This window comes from Amblyraja radiata, chromosome 27, assembly GCF_010909765.2.
Source record: "Amblyraja radiata isolate CabotCenter1 chromosome 27, sAmbRad1.1.pri, whole genome shotgun sequence".
Classification (NCBI taxonomy): domain Eukaryota; kingdom Metazoa; phylum Chordata; class Chondrichthyes; order Rajiformes; family Rajidae; genus Amblyraja; species Amblyraja radiata.
Genome location: NC_045982.1, coordinates 9,800,388 through 9,817,573, shown reverse-complemented (window position 1 = coordinate 9,817,573; position 17,186 = coordinate 9,800,388). Strand labels below are relative to the sequence as shown.

Here is a 17,186-nt window from a genome sequence, read left to right as displayed (position 1 = left end):
CATTCCCTAGCACTCGCTCATAACAAGCAGTGAGTGACATTGGCCATAAGGCTTCATGTGGGTTCTCCAAAGGAGGCCCTGAGAATTTGTTGTATCTGCCTCTTTATAGTCACAGATGGAGAATTTTCATACAGACCCAGGAAGAGGTCCTGCCCAGTTCTACATAGCACAATGTTTTGGCATTAATTCTGTCCAGTTTGTTGTAGGATATTTAAAAACTTGAAAATCCTTTTGTACTTCTGGGGTTGCTTGAGGAACTGTTTTCACTGAAAGATGAATTCGGTGAAGAAATCAGTGCTAAGATTTCTGGCAACTTAATTTGGTGAATGGCAGAACTCCACTACTCGATAATAATGGCAATGAGTTTAATTTTATGGTCCTATAAACTGCCACATAAATCCCCTTCCTGCGATGGTCACCACTAACTATCAGTCTACTGAATCAGGGGCGGCATGGCTACGCAGCGGTAGAGTTGCTGCCTTACAGCGCTAGAGACCCGGGTTTGAACCTGACCACGGTGCTGTCTGTGTGGAGTTTGTATGTTCTCCCCACGCTCATACAGGCTGTGTTCTTTTTTCGGGAGCTCTGGTTTTCTCTCGCATTCCAAAAACATACAGGTTTGTAGTTAATTGGCATTGGTAAAAATTGTAAAATTTGTCCCTAGTGTGTAAGATAGTCCTAGTGTAAGGTGATCGCTGGTCGTTTGCGGACTTGGTGGGCCGAATGGCCTGTTTTCGCGCTGTATCTAAGCTAAACTAAAAGAATCACCAGTCTCTCACAATTAGGTGTTTAACTCATTCTGACAACGCTGGTGAGTCCAACCTTTGTTGTCCACCCTGGCAGTGACCGTTTTGGAGATGTGAAGATGGGAGACCTTCAAGCACAAGTCTGCATCAGGGTGGATGCTTTCCTTACCTGGAAGGGCTTGAGTGAACCAGTTGGCTTTTTAAAATGACAATCCAACAATTTCATAGCCACTTTTCTAACAAGACTTTTTATTTAGTCTGAAATTGATATCTCATTCTGGCATTCAAGCTCATGTTTGATTGGAGAGCTCGCCAGATACATAATTGCCACCAAGTAATCCACAACCAGAATGTGTGGATGGGGTATATCTCTCCCTTTCCTCACCCCAGGCTATATAAAACCTATTAAACCTATAAGTATGGGTCAACTCCACAGCGAGGTCTTTGGGAAGTTCCTAGCTTTGAACTAGGAGTTTGAGATTGGAATTAACCCCGTCACTATTAGAAAAACATTGCACAGTAAAGAAAGGCTCCACAGGTGGAAGGGGCAGGATTCGGGGAGCTACCTTGAGCTTGTGTCCTCCTTTGCCGACCCTTTGGAGATTGTGAGATCATTGGTGAGGGGCCATCATTTGGTTGTGGGGGATTAGATCTTGGATAACATTTTGGGGGTGCATTTGCATCCCCATATGTTCTAAAGGATTGAATCACTCACTCAACACCCATTCATCTTTGGGGTGGTGGGGAATGAGGAAAGGATCCCACCACTCGGAGATACTATTTCTTGGCGTGGACCCAAAATACCCCAAGAGGAACTCTATATCCCAGCTGGAACTCATTTTCCTGCCCTTATTGGACCCTATTGGCTTCTTATAGGCCAGGACACTTGCTTCTTTCATGCACCAAACGTAACATTTATCTGAAACGGACATCTCCAGGGGTAGAACCCTGCCCTTGGTCCATTTCAGCTCCCTTTATTTAATATTGTTGGTCCTGGAGATTCTGATGGAATCCACATATTTTGGAGAAGAGCCAGCATAGACTGGGAGCAAATCACTAATTAATCTAGTTGCTGATCCACCATACTGATGTTCAGATCTATGGAGGTCTCTAGGCACACTTCACAGATCCCATTCCCAACCCCTGCCATTCCCATGTCTAAATTTTGCCGGAGCTCATCTTGTCACTGAGATTCTATTTGCTCTCTTTCAAGTAAATTATGTCCTCTGGCTTTACTCCTTGTTTTTGCTAGTGGGATTGGGAAGGGAATTCAGATCTACTTCAGGCTGCCTCACTATTACCTCAAGAAATTTTGATCTCAAGGACTTTAGGAATCACTAAGCAACTGACTAGATTTGCAATGTCTTTAAAGAAATGTAGGTCAAATCCCAGCTGGTCAGCTGCTTGAGGCATGAGCTGGTCTTCAGTAATGGGACATTGCTTAGCCATAGTAGATAACAGAGATAAAAGGCTCACTGTGGCAATCCTGGGCTTGGGAGGGAGCAAGACATTCCTGACCTTATGTTAGCTCTTGTAGCACATGCTTATTGTCAAATGCTGAATGCAAGCCCACCTATAAGCCAGTGATGATGGTACATCTTATTCCTTTGCGCATCACCTCTTAAATTCCCACCCCCCCCCCTCATCTTTTGAGTTTGTCTAATCTCAGATCAGTCTTGCTTTGGTCAGCACCTGAAGTCAAAGAACTGACTGCCCAAGGAGTTGTGGATTCATTAGGGTCCCACTATACAGTAAAAGGGTTATTCAGTTGCAGGATATTTTGAACGGGGTCTATATTTATATTTTTATTTTTGCAAATAAATGGTTGTAGCTTTCTATTAACCAAAGTTCTATTGGAAGTAAAATTGGATTATCATATAGAGGCATTCGGTTAACGTTGGTATGGGAATGTTTCCTCAATACTGAAGGCTTATGAACAGTCATGAGTCAACCACTCCAATTATCTGTCTATATCGAGTTGTACTTTCAACTTGGACAGGAGAGTGGAGTTACAACTAGCATGTCCTTTAGCTCATGCTGGGGACTCAGTTTTCCTTGACACTGCCACATTATGCAGGTCCTTAGTTTACATGTGTATTAAAGATGGGGTTTGTTATGACAATGGAATGTTGTACTAATGGAATGTGGATGACTTGTCCCACGATACAGTACTAGTGGTATGCTGTGTCAACAAAGCACATGCCAATGAAATGCAGCATCAGTGAATTTCTGGGCCCACCATGCCATCAGGCAGATATTTGCTGAGAACTGTCTGAAAATACTCGATGGTTAGTAAAGTAATAGAAAAAACAACCCTGGATGAATCCTTCCCCTAATTAAATGTTGAGACTAGGGGTGGAACGAGGGACTAAGAGGAATGGCTTCGCCCCTCTGTGTCATAAACCCTGTCACACTGGAACAGAATAAACTTGGAACTGAAAGCCCAGATTCTGAGAGTGTAGAATTCTGTAGACAATAGGTAAAGGTCACCTAGTTAAGCTGAAAAAAATCCATCAGGGGTGTATGGAGCCAACACTGTGATAACTGGGAATTTCTTTGATCCAAACTTAAGAACAAGCTCTGCTGAAACTGATATTTTTTTTTAAAGTAATGTTTAAAGTCTGGATGCAGATATCAGTGTGCGCTCATACAGTGCTTGCAGGCTATGTTTTAATATATTATTTCTGTATTTTTATATATTGTAATGTATAACTGCAATCAAGTAACTCAGGATGAAAAGCTCTACTCAGGGACTGTATGAAGCTATTTCATTTTGGTAGTGTAGTGTTTTGATGAATAATCAAATTGCAATGGTACAATTCTGATATACCTTGGATCTACCTCTCAGTATTTTTTGTATGATGGTAGTTTTCTGCTAGTCTTTCGGGCCAGGCATTTTTCTATACCTGTCTGGTGATCTGTAACTTATAAAAAATGATTAATGACCATTTTTAATAATAATGTTGATCTCACTGTGTCAAGTGGCTGTTTCAGAGGGAGTGCAACAGCTGAGGATATCATCCCATTGATTCAAATCAAGAGTAAATTGGGGCGCAAGTGGCAACTGAATTCTTCATTGTCAATTCCCCCCCAACATCTGTCGAACAAAATTCAACAGATTTCCAGTCTACTGCAATTTGATCCATCTTAAAGTTTTGATAAATATCAGACTTAGAAAGTTGTGTGAAAAGAAATCGAGGCAAGTTGATTGTATGCCATTAGTTGATTGCCTTGTGTTTAACATTGCTTAGCCTTCCAGATAATTAGCCATTGGTAGAACACAATAGTTCCTGCATTCATTCATTTTGAAATGTTCCACTTTGTTGCTCCTTAATATGTTAAGACGTTGAGAATCCTACTCCACAATTGGATGATTCCTATTTTGGTACTTGGCTTGTCCGGTGACTTTTGAAAGAACATAACTATGACCTGTTGAGCTGCTCAAGTCAATGAAATCGTTGCTGATCTTTTCCCTCAATCCATTGTCCCTTCTTATTTTCATATTCATTGATTACCCTAGTGAGTAAAAATCGTGTGGATTTGTCCTGTCTGTCCATAATACTCGGGCAGAGTTCCAAATAGTCACATTCTTCTAAGTGAAGAAATCTCAATGTTGGCCCTGCATGGCTCGATACAATCCCCTCTTAATAATAAATGCTTTGCCAGGCGCATTAGCTGCTCAGCGCTCGCCCTGGTAAACCGTGTACAAATATATTGCCCCTAATTTAAACGTGATTAAAATGATAGGTTTTTTGCAGCCTCGTTAGCTTGATAGATTATTGCTTGTGAAGATCAGAGGTGGAATTAATTTGGGCAGAAGTGCACTGTTGGCAATGAGCATGAGTGGACATCAGCAGAACAATGATGATGGGCATTCTTGCGTTGGAAGGTGGCTCAGACAGGGTTCCATCAGCTGCATTTGGAATTTGCTGGGAACATAGTTATAAAATGTAGAACCAGCCAAGATCTGTAGGATGTAAAACTGATATACAGCTAGTAAAACTTTATGGTTGAGGCACATCTATTGAAAGCAATAAAGATCTATATAAGGTCCATAGAAGAATAAACCAGTTATGAAGCAGATCTGATCAAGTACTTTGTGGATAAAGAACTATCAACAGAGATTGGTCCAACCCTTTCTTTACAATGTAACCTAGAATCCTGAGAAAAGCATAGCTACCCAACGATGGAAGGTTAGGAAGGAGGTTAGGTGTTCTACATGGAATCTAGCAAAGCCAAAAAAGATTGCAAATGCTGGAAATCTGAGATGTCAAATTTGTTGGATATAATTAGCAAGCCAGGCAGAATCCATGAGAGTGAATCAGAATGAATGTTTTGGGTCACTTTGTTCTGATAAACGTAAATGGCACTGCTGAGATGGTTGGCAGTGGATCACACTGCAGGTGCCTAGGACAACATCATAATCTCTTTACTTGATAAATATTTACCAGTCCGATCACTGTTGCACTTCCCTTATGTAACTGTCCACGGTGTCCATTGCGTGAATGTAAACACTGCAATATTATGCAACAAGTAGAATCGTTTAGTATAGATTTGATAGAAAGGCATGAATCATTTGAACCCTTTTGTAAGTGTTCATTTGTCTTCCCAAGTCACAGGCTGTGCTTCAGAAAGTGGATGGTTCATGCCATTTATGTAGTGAAGTGAAATGTGTATACTCGGTGTGTGTGTACACTTTTCAAGTAAAATAACTATACAGAACTACCTCAGGATAGCTTACGTTACTGTGACTAAAGAGTGGAACTTGCACGAGGAATATGCAATTTCCATGGGGTTCGCCCAAGTCTCTTTCTAGTTGCGCCTGTGAATAAGACAGATGTGAACACATTTTTTAGTGATTGTCTTACATGTAACAGTATGGTAACCTAGATTAGAATTTGTTACTTAATCTCCTAAAAATGTGATATTTATATGTTGTGTTTACCTTTTTTTGAAGAAACACATTTTTAAAGACACTGTTTACAGATTGATGGATATACCAAAGGATGTAATTGAGATTGTACAGGAAGGAATGACGGGAGAATGTAGTGTTATTTACTGCTAGTAACCAAAGCAATGCAGCCCCTGTGGATTGTAGCTGCTGTTATAATCAATGTTCGGGTGGCTGTATGAAGGCCATTGAGTGCCAGGGAACAATTCAGAACTGTAACAAACACATTTTCAAGAATTGATTCATAACTTGACTTGAAATGGAAATTGGAATAAAAATGGATAGTGTTTTGTCTATGATTTTTGTCACTGTATTTTTTTTCTAATTCTTTTGTTATATACACACACAGGTGACATGGATCCCATTAATCTGAAACCCCTCAATCACATTAAATTGATAGTTTGACTTGATTTCTTAAGTATCATTCATGACTGTATAATGCCAAAATGCACTAAAGCAATTTGTGTGTTCCCCTTTGAAGTTTATATGGAGTTGATAGTCGCCTAAACTGTGCACAATACGTTTCTACAGAGAAATGGATAACGGCCAGATAATCTGTGTTGGTTGAAGGATAATGTTAACTAAGGGTGCAGACTCCTGCTCTACCTTGAAAAATGCCATAGGATTTATCAAGACAACTCAAAATGGTAAAATGCACCTCACTTGCTTTCACCTCTTCTACTCTTTTACCATCATCTTGCCCTGTGATCCATGATATTATTCAGCTCTTCCGTCGCTGGGGAAACCGGTTTTGTATTTTCATTACACACTCTGCTTCATTCAGACTTTCAACATTTTGTTTCATTTCATGCATTGCACAAAGATTCTCAATTTTTTCTGAATCTGCATCATTTTTACAATCGTGAGCAATGTTGCACTTTAGTGGTAATAGTGAATGCTGCAAAAAAGCAGATATTTACAAATGTGGCCTTTCGCAACAACACACCTCACAATAATGGAAGTCACCTGAAAGTCCGTAATATGGAGTAAAATGAACTGGAGTAATTAAAACTAGAGTTGGGAGAATAAATGTTCTGCTCTGTCCTCAAAAGTGCCAAGGGATATGAACATCGGCCTAAGCCAGACCGAGAATGCCACAACCTAGTCATACTGCCTTTTGATCCACTCTGCCCAAGCAGTCATTTGTACAAATCTACACTAAACTAATTTACCCACATTACATCCATAGCCTTTTACGCCTTGAGAATTCAAGTACATGTACAGATGCTTCTTAAATGTTATGAGAATATCTACCTCCACCACTTCCTCGCACAACACTTTCCAGACCCCAATCCTCCTCCCTGGGTCCGCTCTCACCATCACCCATGTACTGCAGATATAGTGGATGAGGAATCGGCCTACAGCATTGATTAGGTCAAGATACCTGAGTATGACAACGATTGATAGAAGGCAATGGAGGCTACACAATTTAAAAATATTTTATACACTCTGAACAAGAAGTGAACATTGAATGAAAAACTGATGGGAGTTTAGAGGGATTGAAATCCTATTTACTAAAGCCTCTCTGAAATGATATTCTTTGAAGGAAAATGGGTAGAAAAACAATGGGCTGGTAGGATGGGAAAAGATAATTGGAGGATTGGGATACCACAAGCCGAATGAGCCCATTATTGCTACATTATATATGGTGAAGCAGGGGATTCCCATGGGGCACGCCATTGTTTGAACTACATCAATAGGTCGGCACTATATCGAGTAGAGTACCAAGACTTGCGGCCACTGACGTGTAATCAACACGATTCCAGCTTGCTGAGGGAATTGAAAGCCAGCTCAAAAGGGAAAATTATCAAAAGAAGTAAGTGCCTCATTGACTTTGTAAAATCAAGAGTGTCTTAATTATTGAAGACTGGCTAAAATGCTGGAGTTACTGCGTGATATATTGGCACAGAAATAGGGTTGTTCCCTTACAGCGCCAGAGACCCGGATTTGATCCTGACTGGGTGCTGTCTGTACGCAGTTTGTACATTTTCCCCATGACCTGCGTGGGGTTTCCTCCGAGATCTTCGGTTTCCTCCCACATTCCATAGACGTAGGTTCATTGGCTTGGTATAAATGGAAATTGTCCCTATTGCGTTAATATGCGGGAATCGCTGATCGGTTCGGACTCGGTGAGCCTAAGTGCCTGTTTGCGCGCTGTATCTCTAAACTAAACTCAACGCGTCAGGCAGCATCTCTGGAGAAAAGGTACAGGTGACATTTCAGGTCAAGCCCCCTACTTCAGACAGAGTCAGCGGAGATGGAAACTTGAGGTATGAAAAGGGACATAACCTTTATTTAATTATCATTACTTGTCAATTTAATTGATTAATTATCATGTCCAGGATCTTCCTCAGTCCAGCCAGTCGAGCTTCAAGGTTTCAGCAATGAAGGCGAGGATGTCTGACTCTTCCTCGATTACCTTGTGAGTCGGTTTCCCGGCCCCATGCCCCGATTTAGTGTCGACACGTATCAGCAGGAGGTTCTTCTGACCAGGACTGTGACCCACAGTCTGCTGCAGTGTAGCAATGTATTTCAGAGAGTGAAGGGGCACCACTCTGTCGTCATGATCAGCAGTCAGCAACAGCATGGCTGGGTACTGGGTACCTCCCTCCGGCACCTTGATGTTATGGAGTGGAGAATATCTGCCCGGAAAAATAGCATTCATTGTTAAACGGTTTCCTCCCCACTTCCAATCAGTTATTTTGTGAGAGTTTTGTAAGGTCAGTGGAAAGACACAAAAATCTGGAATATCTCAGCGGGACAGGCAGCATCTGGAGAGAAGGAACGGGTGACGTTTCAGGTCGAGACCCTTCTTTAGACTGGTTAGGGATAAGGGAAACGAGAGATATAGATGGTGATGTGGGGAGGTAAAGAACAATGAATGTAACTATGATAACGGGTCAGTGGAGTTCCCTCCTCCCCATAACCTCTCACACCCGTACTAATCAAGAATCTATCTATCTCAGCCTTAAATATATCCACTGACTTGGCCTCCGCAGCCTTCTGTGGCAAATAATTCCACAGATTCACCACCCTCTGACTAAAGACATTTCTTCTCAAAATAATGTCCTTTAATTCTGGGACTATGACTTCTAGTCTGAGACACTCTCACTAGTGGCAACATCCTCTCCACATCCGTTCTATCCAAGCCTTTCATTAGTTTATCTTTCAATGTGGTCCCCCCACATTCTTCTAAACTCCAGGGAGTACAGGCCCAGTGCCGACAAACGCTCATCACAGGTCAACCTACTCATTCCTGGACCCTCTCCAGAGCCAGCACATCCTTCCTCAGATATGGTGCCCACAATATTCCAAATGCGGCCTTATCGGCGCCTTATAGAGCCTCAACATTACATCCCTGTTTTTGTTTACAAGTCCTCTTGAAATAAATGCTAGCTGTGTTCTTGTACACCATGGATATCATTTGCTATGGAAATGTACCACAGCGAGAGAAAGGCATAAGTTGTGACGGAACTCTATTCCAGAGTAGATACAAAAAGCTGGAGTAAATCAACGGGTGAGGCTGCATCTCTGGAGAAAAGTAATAGGTGAAGTTTCAAGTTGAGACCCTTCGTTGAAGAAGGGTCTAGACCTGATATCATCGATTCCTTTTCTCCAGAGATGCAGCCTGACCTGCTGAGTTACTCCAGCTTTTTGTGTGTATCTTCAGTTTAAACCAGTATCTGCGGTTCCTTCCTACCCACACCGGAGAGGTGATGTCCATGGGACAGTGGTGGACATGCAGTGGTTACAGTAGTGCATGTTCATGAAACGAGTCAATGCCAATCTCATGCCCAGTGTTACGAGAGAGCATGAACAATCCAATCCCAAATCTTACTCACTTTATCAGCCACTCGAACTGCTCCTTCTTGTCGGAGCAGCCATAATCAGAGGTCCATGCGTGGCCAATGGTAAACTTGTGAAACTTGAGCATGTCCATCACACCAACTTCAACGACCGCACAACCAAATAGGTCAGGCTGCTGGTTCACACAGGAAGCTGGAGGAGAGAAGGCAGTAATAAGGCGTATACATCACTGGAGTTAACAGCAACAAGCAGCAACAGTTAACAAGAGGAGCCATTTGATTCATCACAGCCTTTCAATTAAACAATTTTTCAACAATAAACTTCACAACTTGCTCTGAATCAACTTCAGACTTTTGTATCTGCTTCCTTTCAAAATCAAACAGTGCTTCAATGTCTGGTGCTTCTGGAGTAGAGCTGGCCTTTGCCTGATGGCGTGCTTCTTTTGTCCTTAGCTTAAATTAGTGCTCAGTCCTCTTCAGAGCTCACAACCAGACTGAAGCTCTGGCCACACACAAACTAAGTTGTCAAGAGTGCGAGAGAGCACGGAACAGGCCATTTAGCCCAACTAGTCCATACCGACCAAGTTGCCTACTTGGGCTAGTCCCATTTTCCTGTGTTTGGCAGTTACAGGAATTAACTTTTGCTTCTGCTCCTCATTATACCCAAGGTTGGGTTACAGCTCTTTGTCTTCAAGGCTAGAGTTTGTCTTGGCAATGATGTGTCCACCAAACAACATCACCATGATAGTCGCCGGCTTAAACAAACGCATCGGGTAGTGCAGATCAGCACTTTGGGTCAGAAGTTTGGATTTAACTCTCATTACAGAGACCTAAATAATAATAGTTAGGCTGTTGTTACAGTGCAATGCTGAGAGGCATGGCATTGTCTGTCAAATAAGATATTAAACCAAAGTCTGGCTTGCCATCTCTGGTGGGTGTAAAGGATCCACTGGGCATACAAGAATGATCCTGGGGATGATCGGGTTAACATATGAGGAGCGTTTGAAGGCTCTGGGCCTGTACTCGCTGGGGTTTAGAAGGATGAGAGGGTATCACATTGAAATCTACTGGATGATGAAAGGCCTAGATAGAGTGGATGTGGAAAGGATGTTTCCAGCAATTAGAGAGTCTACTAACAGAGGGCACAGCCTCAGAATAAAGCACACCTTTGGAATGAGATAAGCAGGAATTTCTTTAGCCAGTGGTGGTGAATCTGTGGAATTCATTGCCACAGATAGTGGTCGAGGACAAGTCATTGGGTATTTTAATAGCGGAGATGAATAGATTCTTGAATAATATGGGTCCCATAGGTTACGGTGAGAAGCTAGGAGAATGGGGTTAATAGAGAAAAATAGATCAGCCATGATTGAATGGCAGAATAGATTTCATGGGCCGAATGGCCCAATTCTGCTCCTATGTCTAATGGTCTTATGAACCACTTTGCATTATGAATCAAAACTGGCTCCTGGTCGTCTCCCAGAATGAATGGCTCAGTCAAGAATAGCGTAATAAATTCTGAGCTCCCTTTGCCATACCATTCATAAACTCTCACACAGAACTAATCAGACTGGGGCTGCGTACCAACAAGCAGGCCTCCATTTGATCCTCCGTTGATGGTGAGCTTCTCCCGGCAGGTGAATCCTTCCTGGATCAGGTACTGAGCTGCACTCTGGAAATCATCAAATCCATTCTGCTTGTTACCTAGAATCCCAGCTGCAGAGAGCAAGAATCAAAACTGGTTACACACAGGAGTGGGGGAGTGTCCGTGCATTAATACTGTCCCCCAGTTTCAGAGTGGGGGGGGGGGGGGGGGGATCAAGCTGGACACACTCAACAAATAAAAGGCTAGACCCTGCTCTTGAAGCATTGAGCTAACATTCATAGCTCACTTGTTTCCACTCCAGGTATTTTGGAATATGAATGCCCCTCTTGATTCTGAAGGGTTAATATTAAGTTCCACAATGATTTAGAATCAATTGATACAGTGATTGAGCACAATGCCAATGAGGGCGACTAATGCAACCACTAACCCACAATTGTAAAGGATAGATGAAGCTCTCTAATCTTGGCTGATGCCTATCCCAGGCAAAGACTTGTTACAACTTGTTAAGACTTGTTGTGAGCAGTCACGGTGGCACAGCAGTAGAGTTGCTGCCTTACAGCAGAATGCAGCGCCAGAGACCCGGGTTCGATCCCGACTACGGGCGCTGTCTGTATGGAGTTTGTACGTTCTCCCCGTGACCTGCGTGGGTTTTCTCCGAGAACTTTGGTTTCCTCCCACACTCCAAAGACGTACAGGTTTGTAGGTTAATTGGCTTGTCATGGCCGGGGAGCTTGTGGGACTCAGTGACCCCCTAGAGCTCTGCCAGCGGGAGATTCGTTTCCTGTTAGGGTCTCCCATGCTGGACAGGTCGAAGGCTAGAGGCGAGAAAAAGAGCGATCCACTGGTCCTCCAGGTTGGGAGTTGAGCACAGGGCTAACAACCCTGTCTCGTAAAACAAATATGTTACGGAAACAGCAACTGAAGGATTCAACAAGGACCGTTACTGCCCTACATGCCAGCAGGTATAATAGGCAGTAGGTAAGTGTATGAAGTAAAGGTCAGAGTTTCAAGCAGCTCCCACCTTGATGCCAGGTTTCTCCATATTCTCCACCTCCTCGCAAATTAGCTACGGCAAGAATTCCGCCCAGGTGCCTGATGAAAATCAGATATGCCACGCTGGGAACACAGGTAGGGAAGAAGAGCAATTAAATAAACCATAGGAACTGTATGTCAACAACTGAGTGTTTGAACTAATATGGGAAGAGTCATATATTTGTACAGCATGGAAACAGGCCCTTAGAAACATAGAAACATAGAAATTAGGTGCAGGAGTAGGCCATTCGGCCCTTCGAGCCTGCACCGCCATTCAATATGATCATGGCTGATCATCCAACTCAGTATCCCGTACCTGCCTTCTCTCCATACCCTCTGATCCCCTTAGCCACAAGGGCCACATCTAACTCCCTCTTAAATATAGCCAATGAACTGGCCTCGACTACCCTCTGTGGCAGGGAGTTCCAGAGATTCACCACTCTCTGTGTGAAAAAAGTTCTTCTCATCTCGGTTTTAAAGGATTTCCCCCTTATCCTTAAGCTGTGACCCCTTGTCCTGGACTTCCCCAACATCGGGAGCAATCTTCCTGCATCTAGCCTGTCCAACCCCTTAAGAATTTTGTACGTTTCTATAAGATCCCCTCTCAATCTCCTAAATTCTAGAGAGTATAAACCAAGTCTATCCAGTCTTTCTTCATAAGACAGTCCTGACATCCCAGGAATCAGTCTGGTGAACCTTCTCTGCACTCCCTCTATGGCAATAATGTCCTTCCTCAGATTTGGAGACCAAAACTGTACGCAATACTCCAGGTGTGGTCTCACCAAGACCCTGTACAACTGCAGTAGAACCTCCCTGCTCCTATACTCAAATCCTTTTGCTATGAAAGCTAACATACCATTCGCTTTCTTCACTGCCTGCTGCACCTGCATGCCCACTTTCAATGACTGGTGTACCATGACACCCAGGTCTCGCTGCATCTCCCCTTTTCCTAGTCGGCCACCATTTAGATAATAGTCTGCTTTCCCGTTTTTGCCACCAAAATGGATAACCTCACATTTATCCACATTATACTGCATCTGCCAAACATTTGCCCACTCACCCAGCCTATCCAAGTCACCTTGCAGTCTCCTAGCATCCTCCTCACAGCTAACACTGCCCCCCAGCTTAGTGTCATCCGCAAACTTGGAGATATTGCCTTCAATTCCCTCATCCAGATCATTAATATATATTGTAAATAGCTGGGGTCCCAGCACTGAGCCTTGCGGTACCCCACTAGTCACTGCCCGCCATTGTGAGAAGGACCCGTTTACTCCTACTCTTTGCTTCCTGTTTGCCAGCCAGTTCTCTATCCACATCAATACTGAACCCCCAATGCCGTGTGCTTTAAGTTTGTAAACTAATCTCTTATGTGGGACCTTGTCGAAAGCCTTCTGGAAGTCCAGATACACCACATCCACTGGTTCTCCCCTATCCACGCTACTAGTTACATCCTCGAAAAATTCTATAAGATTCGTCAGACATGATTTACCTTTTGTAAATCCATGCTGACTTTGTCCAATGATTTCACCACTTTCCAAATGTGCTGCTATCCCATCTTTAATAACTGACTCTAGCAGTTTCCCCACTACCGATGTTAGACTAATTGGTCTGTAATTCCCCGTTTTCTCTCTCCCTCCCTTCTTAAAAAGTGGGGTTACGTTTGCTACCCGCCAATCCTCAGGAACTACTCCAGAATCTAAAGAGTTTTGAAAGATTATTACTAATGCATCCACTATTTCTGGAGCTACTTCCTTAAGTACTCTGGGATGCAGCCTATCTGGCCCTGGGGATTTATCGGCCTTTAATCCATTTAATTTACCCAACACCACTTCCCGGCTAACCTGGATTTCACACAATTCCTCCAACTCCTTTGACCCGCGGTCCCCTGATATTTCCGGCAGATTATTTATGTCTTCCTTAGTGAAGACGGAACCAAAGTAGTTATTCAATTGGTCCGCCATATCCTTGTTCCCCATGATCAACTCACCCGTTTCTGACTGCAAGGGACCTACATTTGTTTTAACTAATCTCTTTCTTTTCACATATCTATAAAAACTTTTGCAGTCAGTTTTTATGTTCCCTGCCAGTTTTCTTTCATAATCTATTTTTCCTTTCCTAATTAAGCCCTTTGTCCTCCTCTGCTGGTCTCTGAATTTCTCCCAGTCCTCCGGTATGCTGCTTTTTTCTGGCTAATTTGTACGCATCATCCTTCGCTTTGATACTATCCCTGATTTCCCTTGTTATCCACGGATGCACTACCTTCCCTGATTTATTCTTTTGCCAAACTGGGATGAACAATTTTTGTAGTTCATCCATGCAGTCTTTAAATGTCTTCCATTGCATATCCACCGTCAACCCTTTTAGAATTAATTGCCAGTCAATCTTGGCCAATTCACGTCTCATACCCTCAAAGTTACCTTTCTTTAAGTTCAGAACCATTGTTTCTGAATTAACAATGTCACTCTCCATCCTAATGAAGAACTCAACCATATTATGGTCACTCTTGCCCAAGGGGGCACGTACAACAAGACTGCTAACTAACCCTTCCTCATTACTCAATACCCAGTCTAAAATAGCCTGCTCTCTCGTTGGTTCCTCTACATGTTGATTTAGATAGGCCTACATGGTCCATACTAGGTTAGTCCCATTTGCCTGCATTTGGCCCATAGCCCTTTAAACATTTCCTATCCATGAACTTGTCTAAATGTCTTTGAAATGTTATAATTGACCCAACCTCCCCAATTTCCTTTGGCAACTCGTTCTGGATATGGACTACCCTCTGAGCACAAAGGTTGTCCCCGAGATCCCTCCTAAATCTCTCACCACCCACCTTAAGCCTATGCCCTCTAGTTTTACAATCCTCTACCCTAGGAAAATGATTGTGTTTACTTTATCCATGCCCTGATCATAAGACCATGTGATAGGATGGAATTAGGTAATTCGGCCCACCAAGTCTACTCTGCCATTCAATCATGGTTGATCTATCTCTCCTAACCCCATTCTCCTGCCTTCTCCCCATAACCTCTGACACCTGTACTAATCAAGAATCCTTCTATCTCAGCCTTAAATATATCTACTGATGGCCTCCACAGCCTTCTGTGGCAAAGAATTCCACAGATTCACCACCCTCTGATTAAAGAAATTCCTCCTCATCTCCTTCCTGAAAGAATGCCCTTTCATTCTGAGGCTATAACTTCTAGCCCAAGACTCTCCCACTAGTGGAAACATCCTCTCCACATCCACTCTATCCAAGATGATCCTGTACATCTTAATAAGGTTACCCCTCAACCTCCTTTGCTCCAATGGAAAAAATCCCTGCCTATCCAACCTCTCGATATAAATATAGCCCGCAGGCCCGGCATTAGATACGATCTCGACCTTCAAATGCAAGTAGCTCACTTGGATTTGATGATTTTGAGCCTATCAATAATTATAATCGAACACTAAAACTATTTACAGTGGAGATACATTTAAGCCGCAAACCCTTAATTGACAATTAAAAATAAATCTACAGCACCCTTAATGCTCTCAGGATGTTCCAAGGTGTTTTACAGCTCATGAAATGTCAGTGAGGTATTCCCACTATTGGAATGTAGTGCGGCAACTGATTTAACTTGCAGGAAACTGTGGTGGCACGGTGGCGCAGTGGTAGAGTTGCTGCCTTACTGCAACATAGACACAGGTTCAATCCTGACTACAGGTGCTGTCTGTACGGTGTTTGTACGTTCTCCCCGTGACTGCGTGGGTTTTCTCCGGATGCTCCGGTTTCCTCCCACACTCCAAAGACGTGCAGGTTCGTAGGTTAATTGGCTTCAGTAGGCCGAAGGGCCTGTTTCCGTGCTGTATCTCTAAAGACTGAAGAAGCTCACATAACGAACTATGAGATCAATGTACAGATAATGTCGATGTAAACCACCTTCTGTAATTCTCTCCAACACACTATTATACTTGTTGTTTAGTAGCACCAGCAACTTACTTGTAATATGGACTCAGAGAGATGTTGAACCCTCCGTAGCCATGCAGGAATACTGGGTGAGAACCGTCCTGTTTTATCCCTTTCTTATGAACAATAAACATTGGTATTTTCGTCCCATCTTTACTGGGGAAAAAAACCTTTGTGAAGAAAGTAATATCTGTGATATAGCAAGCATCCAACAACAAGCTAATCGGCAAGTACCTAAATGGCCATGCCTTGTGCATAGCCAGCAACTCAGACATTCCCACATTCTCCCTCCATCCCGATCTTGCTAAAGCCTTGGCAAGTCACAGTTCCAACATGTGGCTGGACCTCACCAAGTCCTTGACCATCCTTGAATGGAGAGGAAACAGGTTGTGGAATGGTTAATGCTGAAATGTGCATCATGGTTGAGCAATTTCCCTTCTAAATGGCATTATTAATTGAAAGTGTCATCACAGGTAGATAGGTTGGCCAGGAAGGCGTTCGATACATTGGCCTTCATCAGTCAGGGTATTGAGTATAGAAGTTGTGATGTTATGTTACAGTTGTAAAAGACCTCAGTGAAGACGCATTTGGAATATTGTGTTTACTTGTGGTCACCCTACTATAGGAAGTGTGTTGGGATTAAACCTAGATCACTGTAGGTTTGAGGTACTGGATCTACTACAAATACTACTGTGCCTCTCTGGGGCTGAAAGACAAATAGCCTTTTCAGCCGAGTGTTGACCAGATGCACCCACACTTGCCCAGTATGAATGCTCGAAATTACCTTTCCTTAGGAGCCTGGGACCTGCAAACAACTATTCACCTGGTTTCAGCACCTTTGCATCTCACCTGAACCGTCTGATAATCGGAGAAGTCAAATCCTTTGATCTCCACTTCTCTGAACACTTTAGGTTCCAGGATCTCCTGAGTCAGGTCACAGTGGTAGATGATTCCTGGCAAAAAAAAAATCAAATAACCTGTGAACAATTATCATGGTCCTTCTCTCAGTCGACTAGTTCTCTTCTGTTTTATTCAGTCCCAGGACGTGGGGATTGTTGGCACTCCGAGTCCTTCTAGCATACGCACGTAAACACTGCCATGTGGA

General features: G+C 43.0%; 1 protein-coding gene and 1 long non-coding RNA gene across 2 annotated transcripts in view; one reads left to right on the top strand and one right to left on the bottom strand.

Annotated features, from left to right (window-relative positions):
• The first annotated feature begins 712 nt into the window (after positions 1-712).
• Positions 713-17,186, top strand: part of LOC116988401 — a 21,771-nt gene continuing 5,297 nt past the window's right edge. The window contains exons 1-2 of the long non-coding RNA XR_004415929.1: positions 713-4,635; positions 8,418-8,421. This is a non-coding gene — a long non-coding RNA (uncharacterized LOC116988401). The remainder of the gene's footprint in view (positions 4,636-8,417; positions 8,422-17,186) is intronic.
• The window catches only part of LOC116988399 (prolyl endopeptidase-like), a 23,806-nt gene continuing 14,582 nt past the window's right edge, over positions 7,963-17,186 (bottom strand). The window contains exons 10-15 of the mRNA XM_033045060.1: positions 16,931-17,034; positions 16,115-16,251; positions 12,128-12,222; positions 11,085-11,216; positions 9,540-9,696; positions 7,963-8,339 (exon numbers count right to left, since the gene is read on the bottom strand). Coding sequence (XP_032900951.1) covers positions 8,048-8,339; positions 9,540-9,696; positions 11,085-11,216; positions 12,128-12,222; positions 16,115-16,251; positions 16,931-17,034 — 917 coding nt within the window. The 3' untranslated portion in view covers positions 7,963-8,047. The remainder of the gene's footprint in view (positions 8,340-9,539; positions 9,697-11,084; positions 11,217-12,127; positions 12,223-16,114; positions 16,252-16,930; positions 17,035-17,186) is intronic.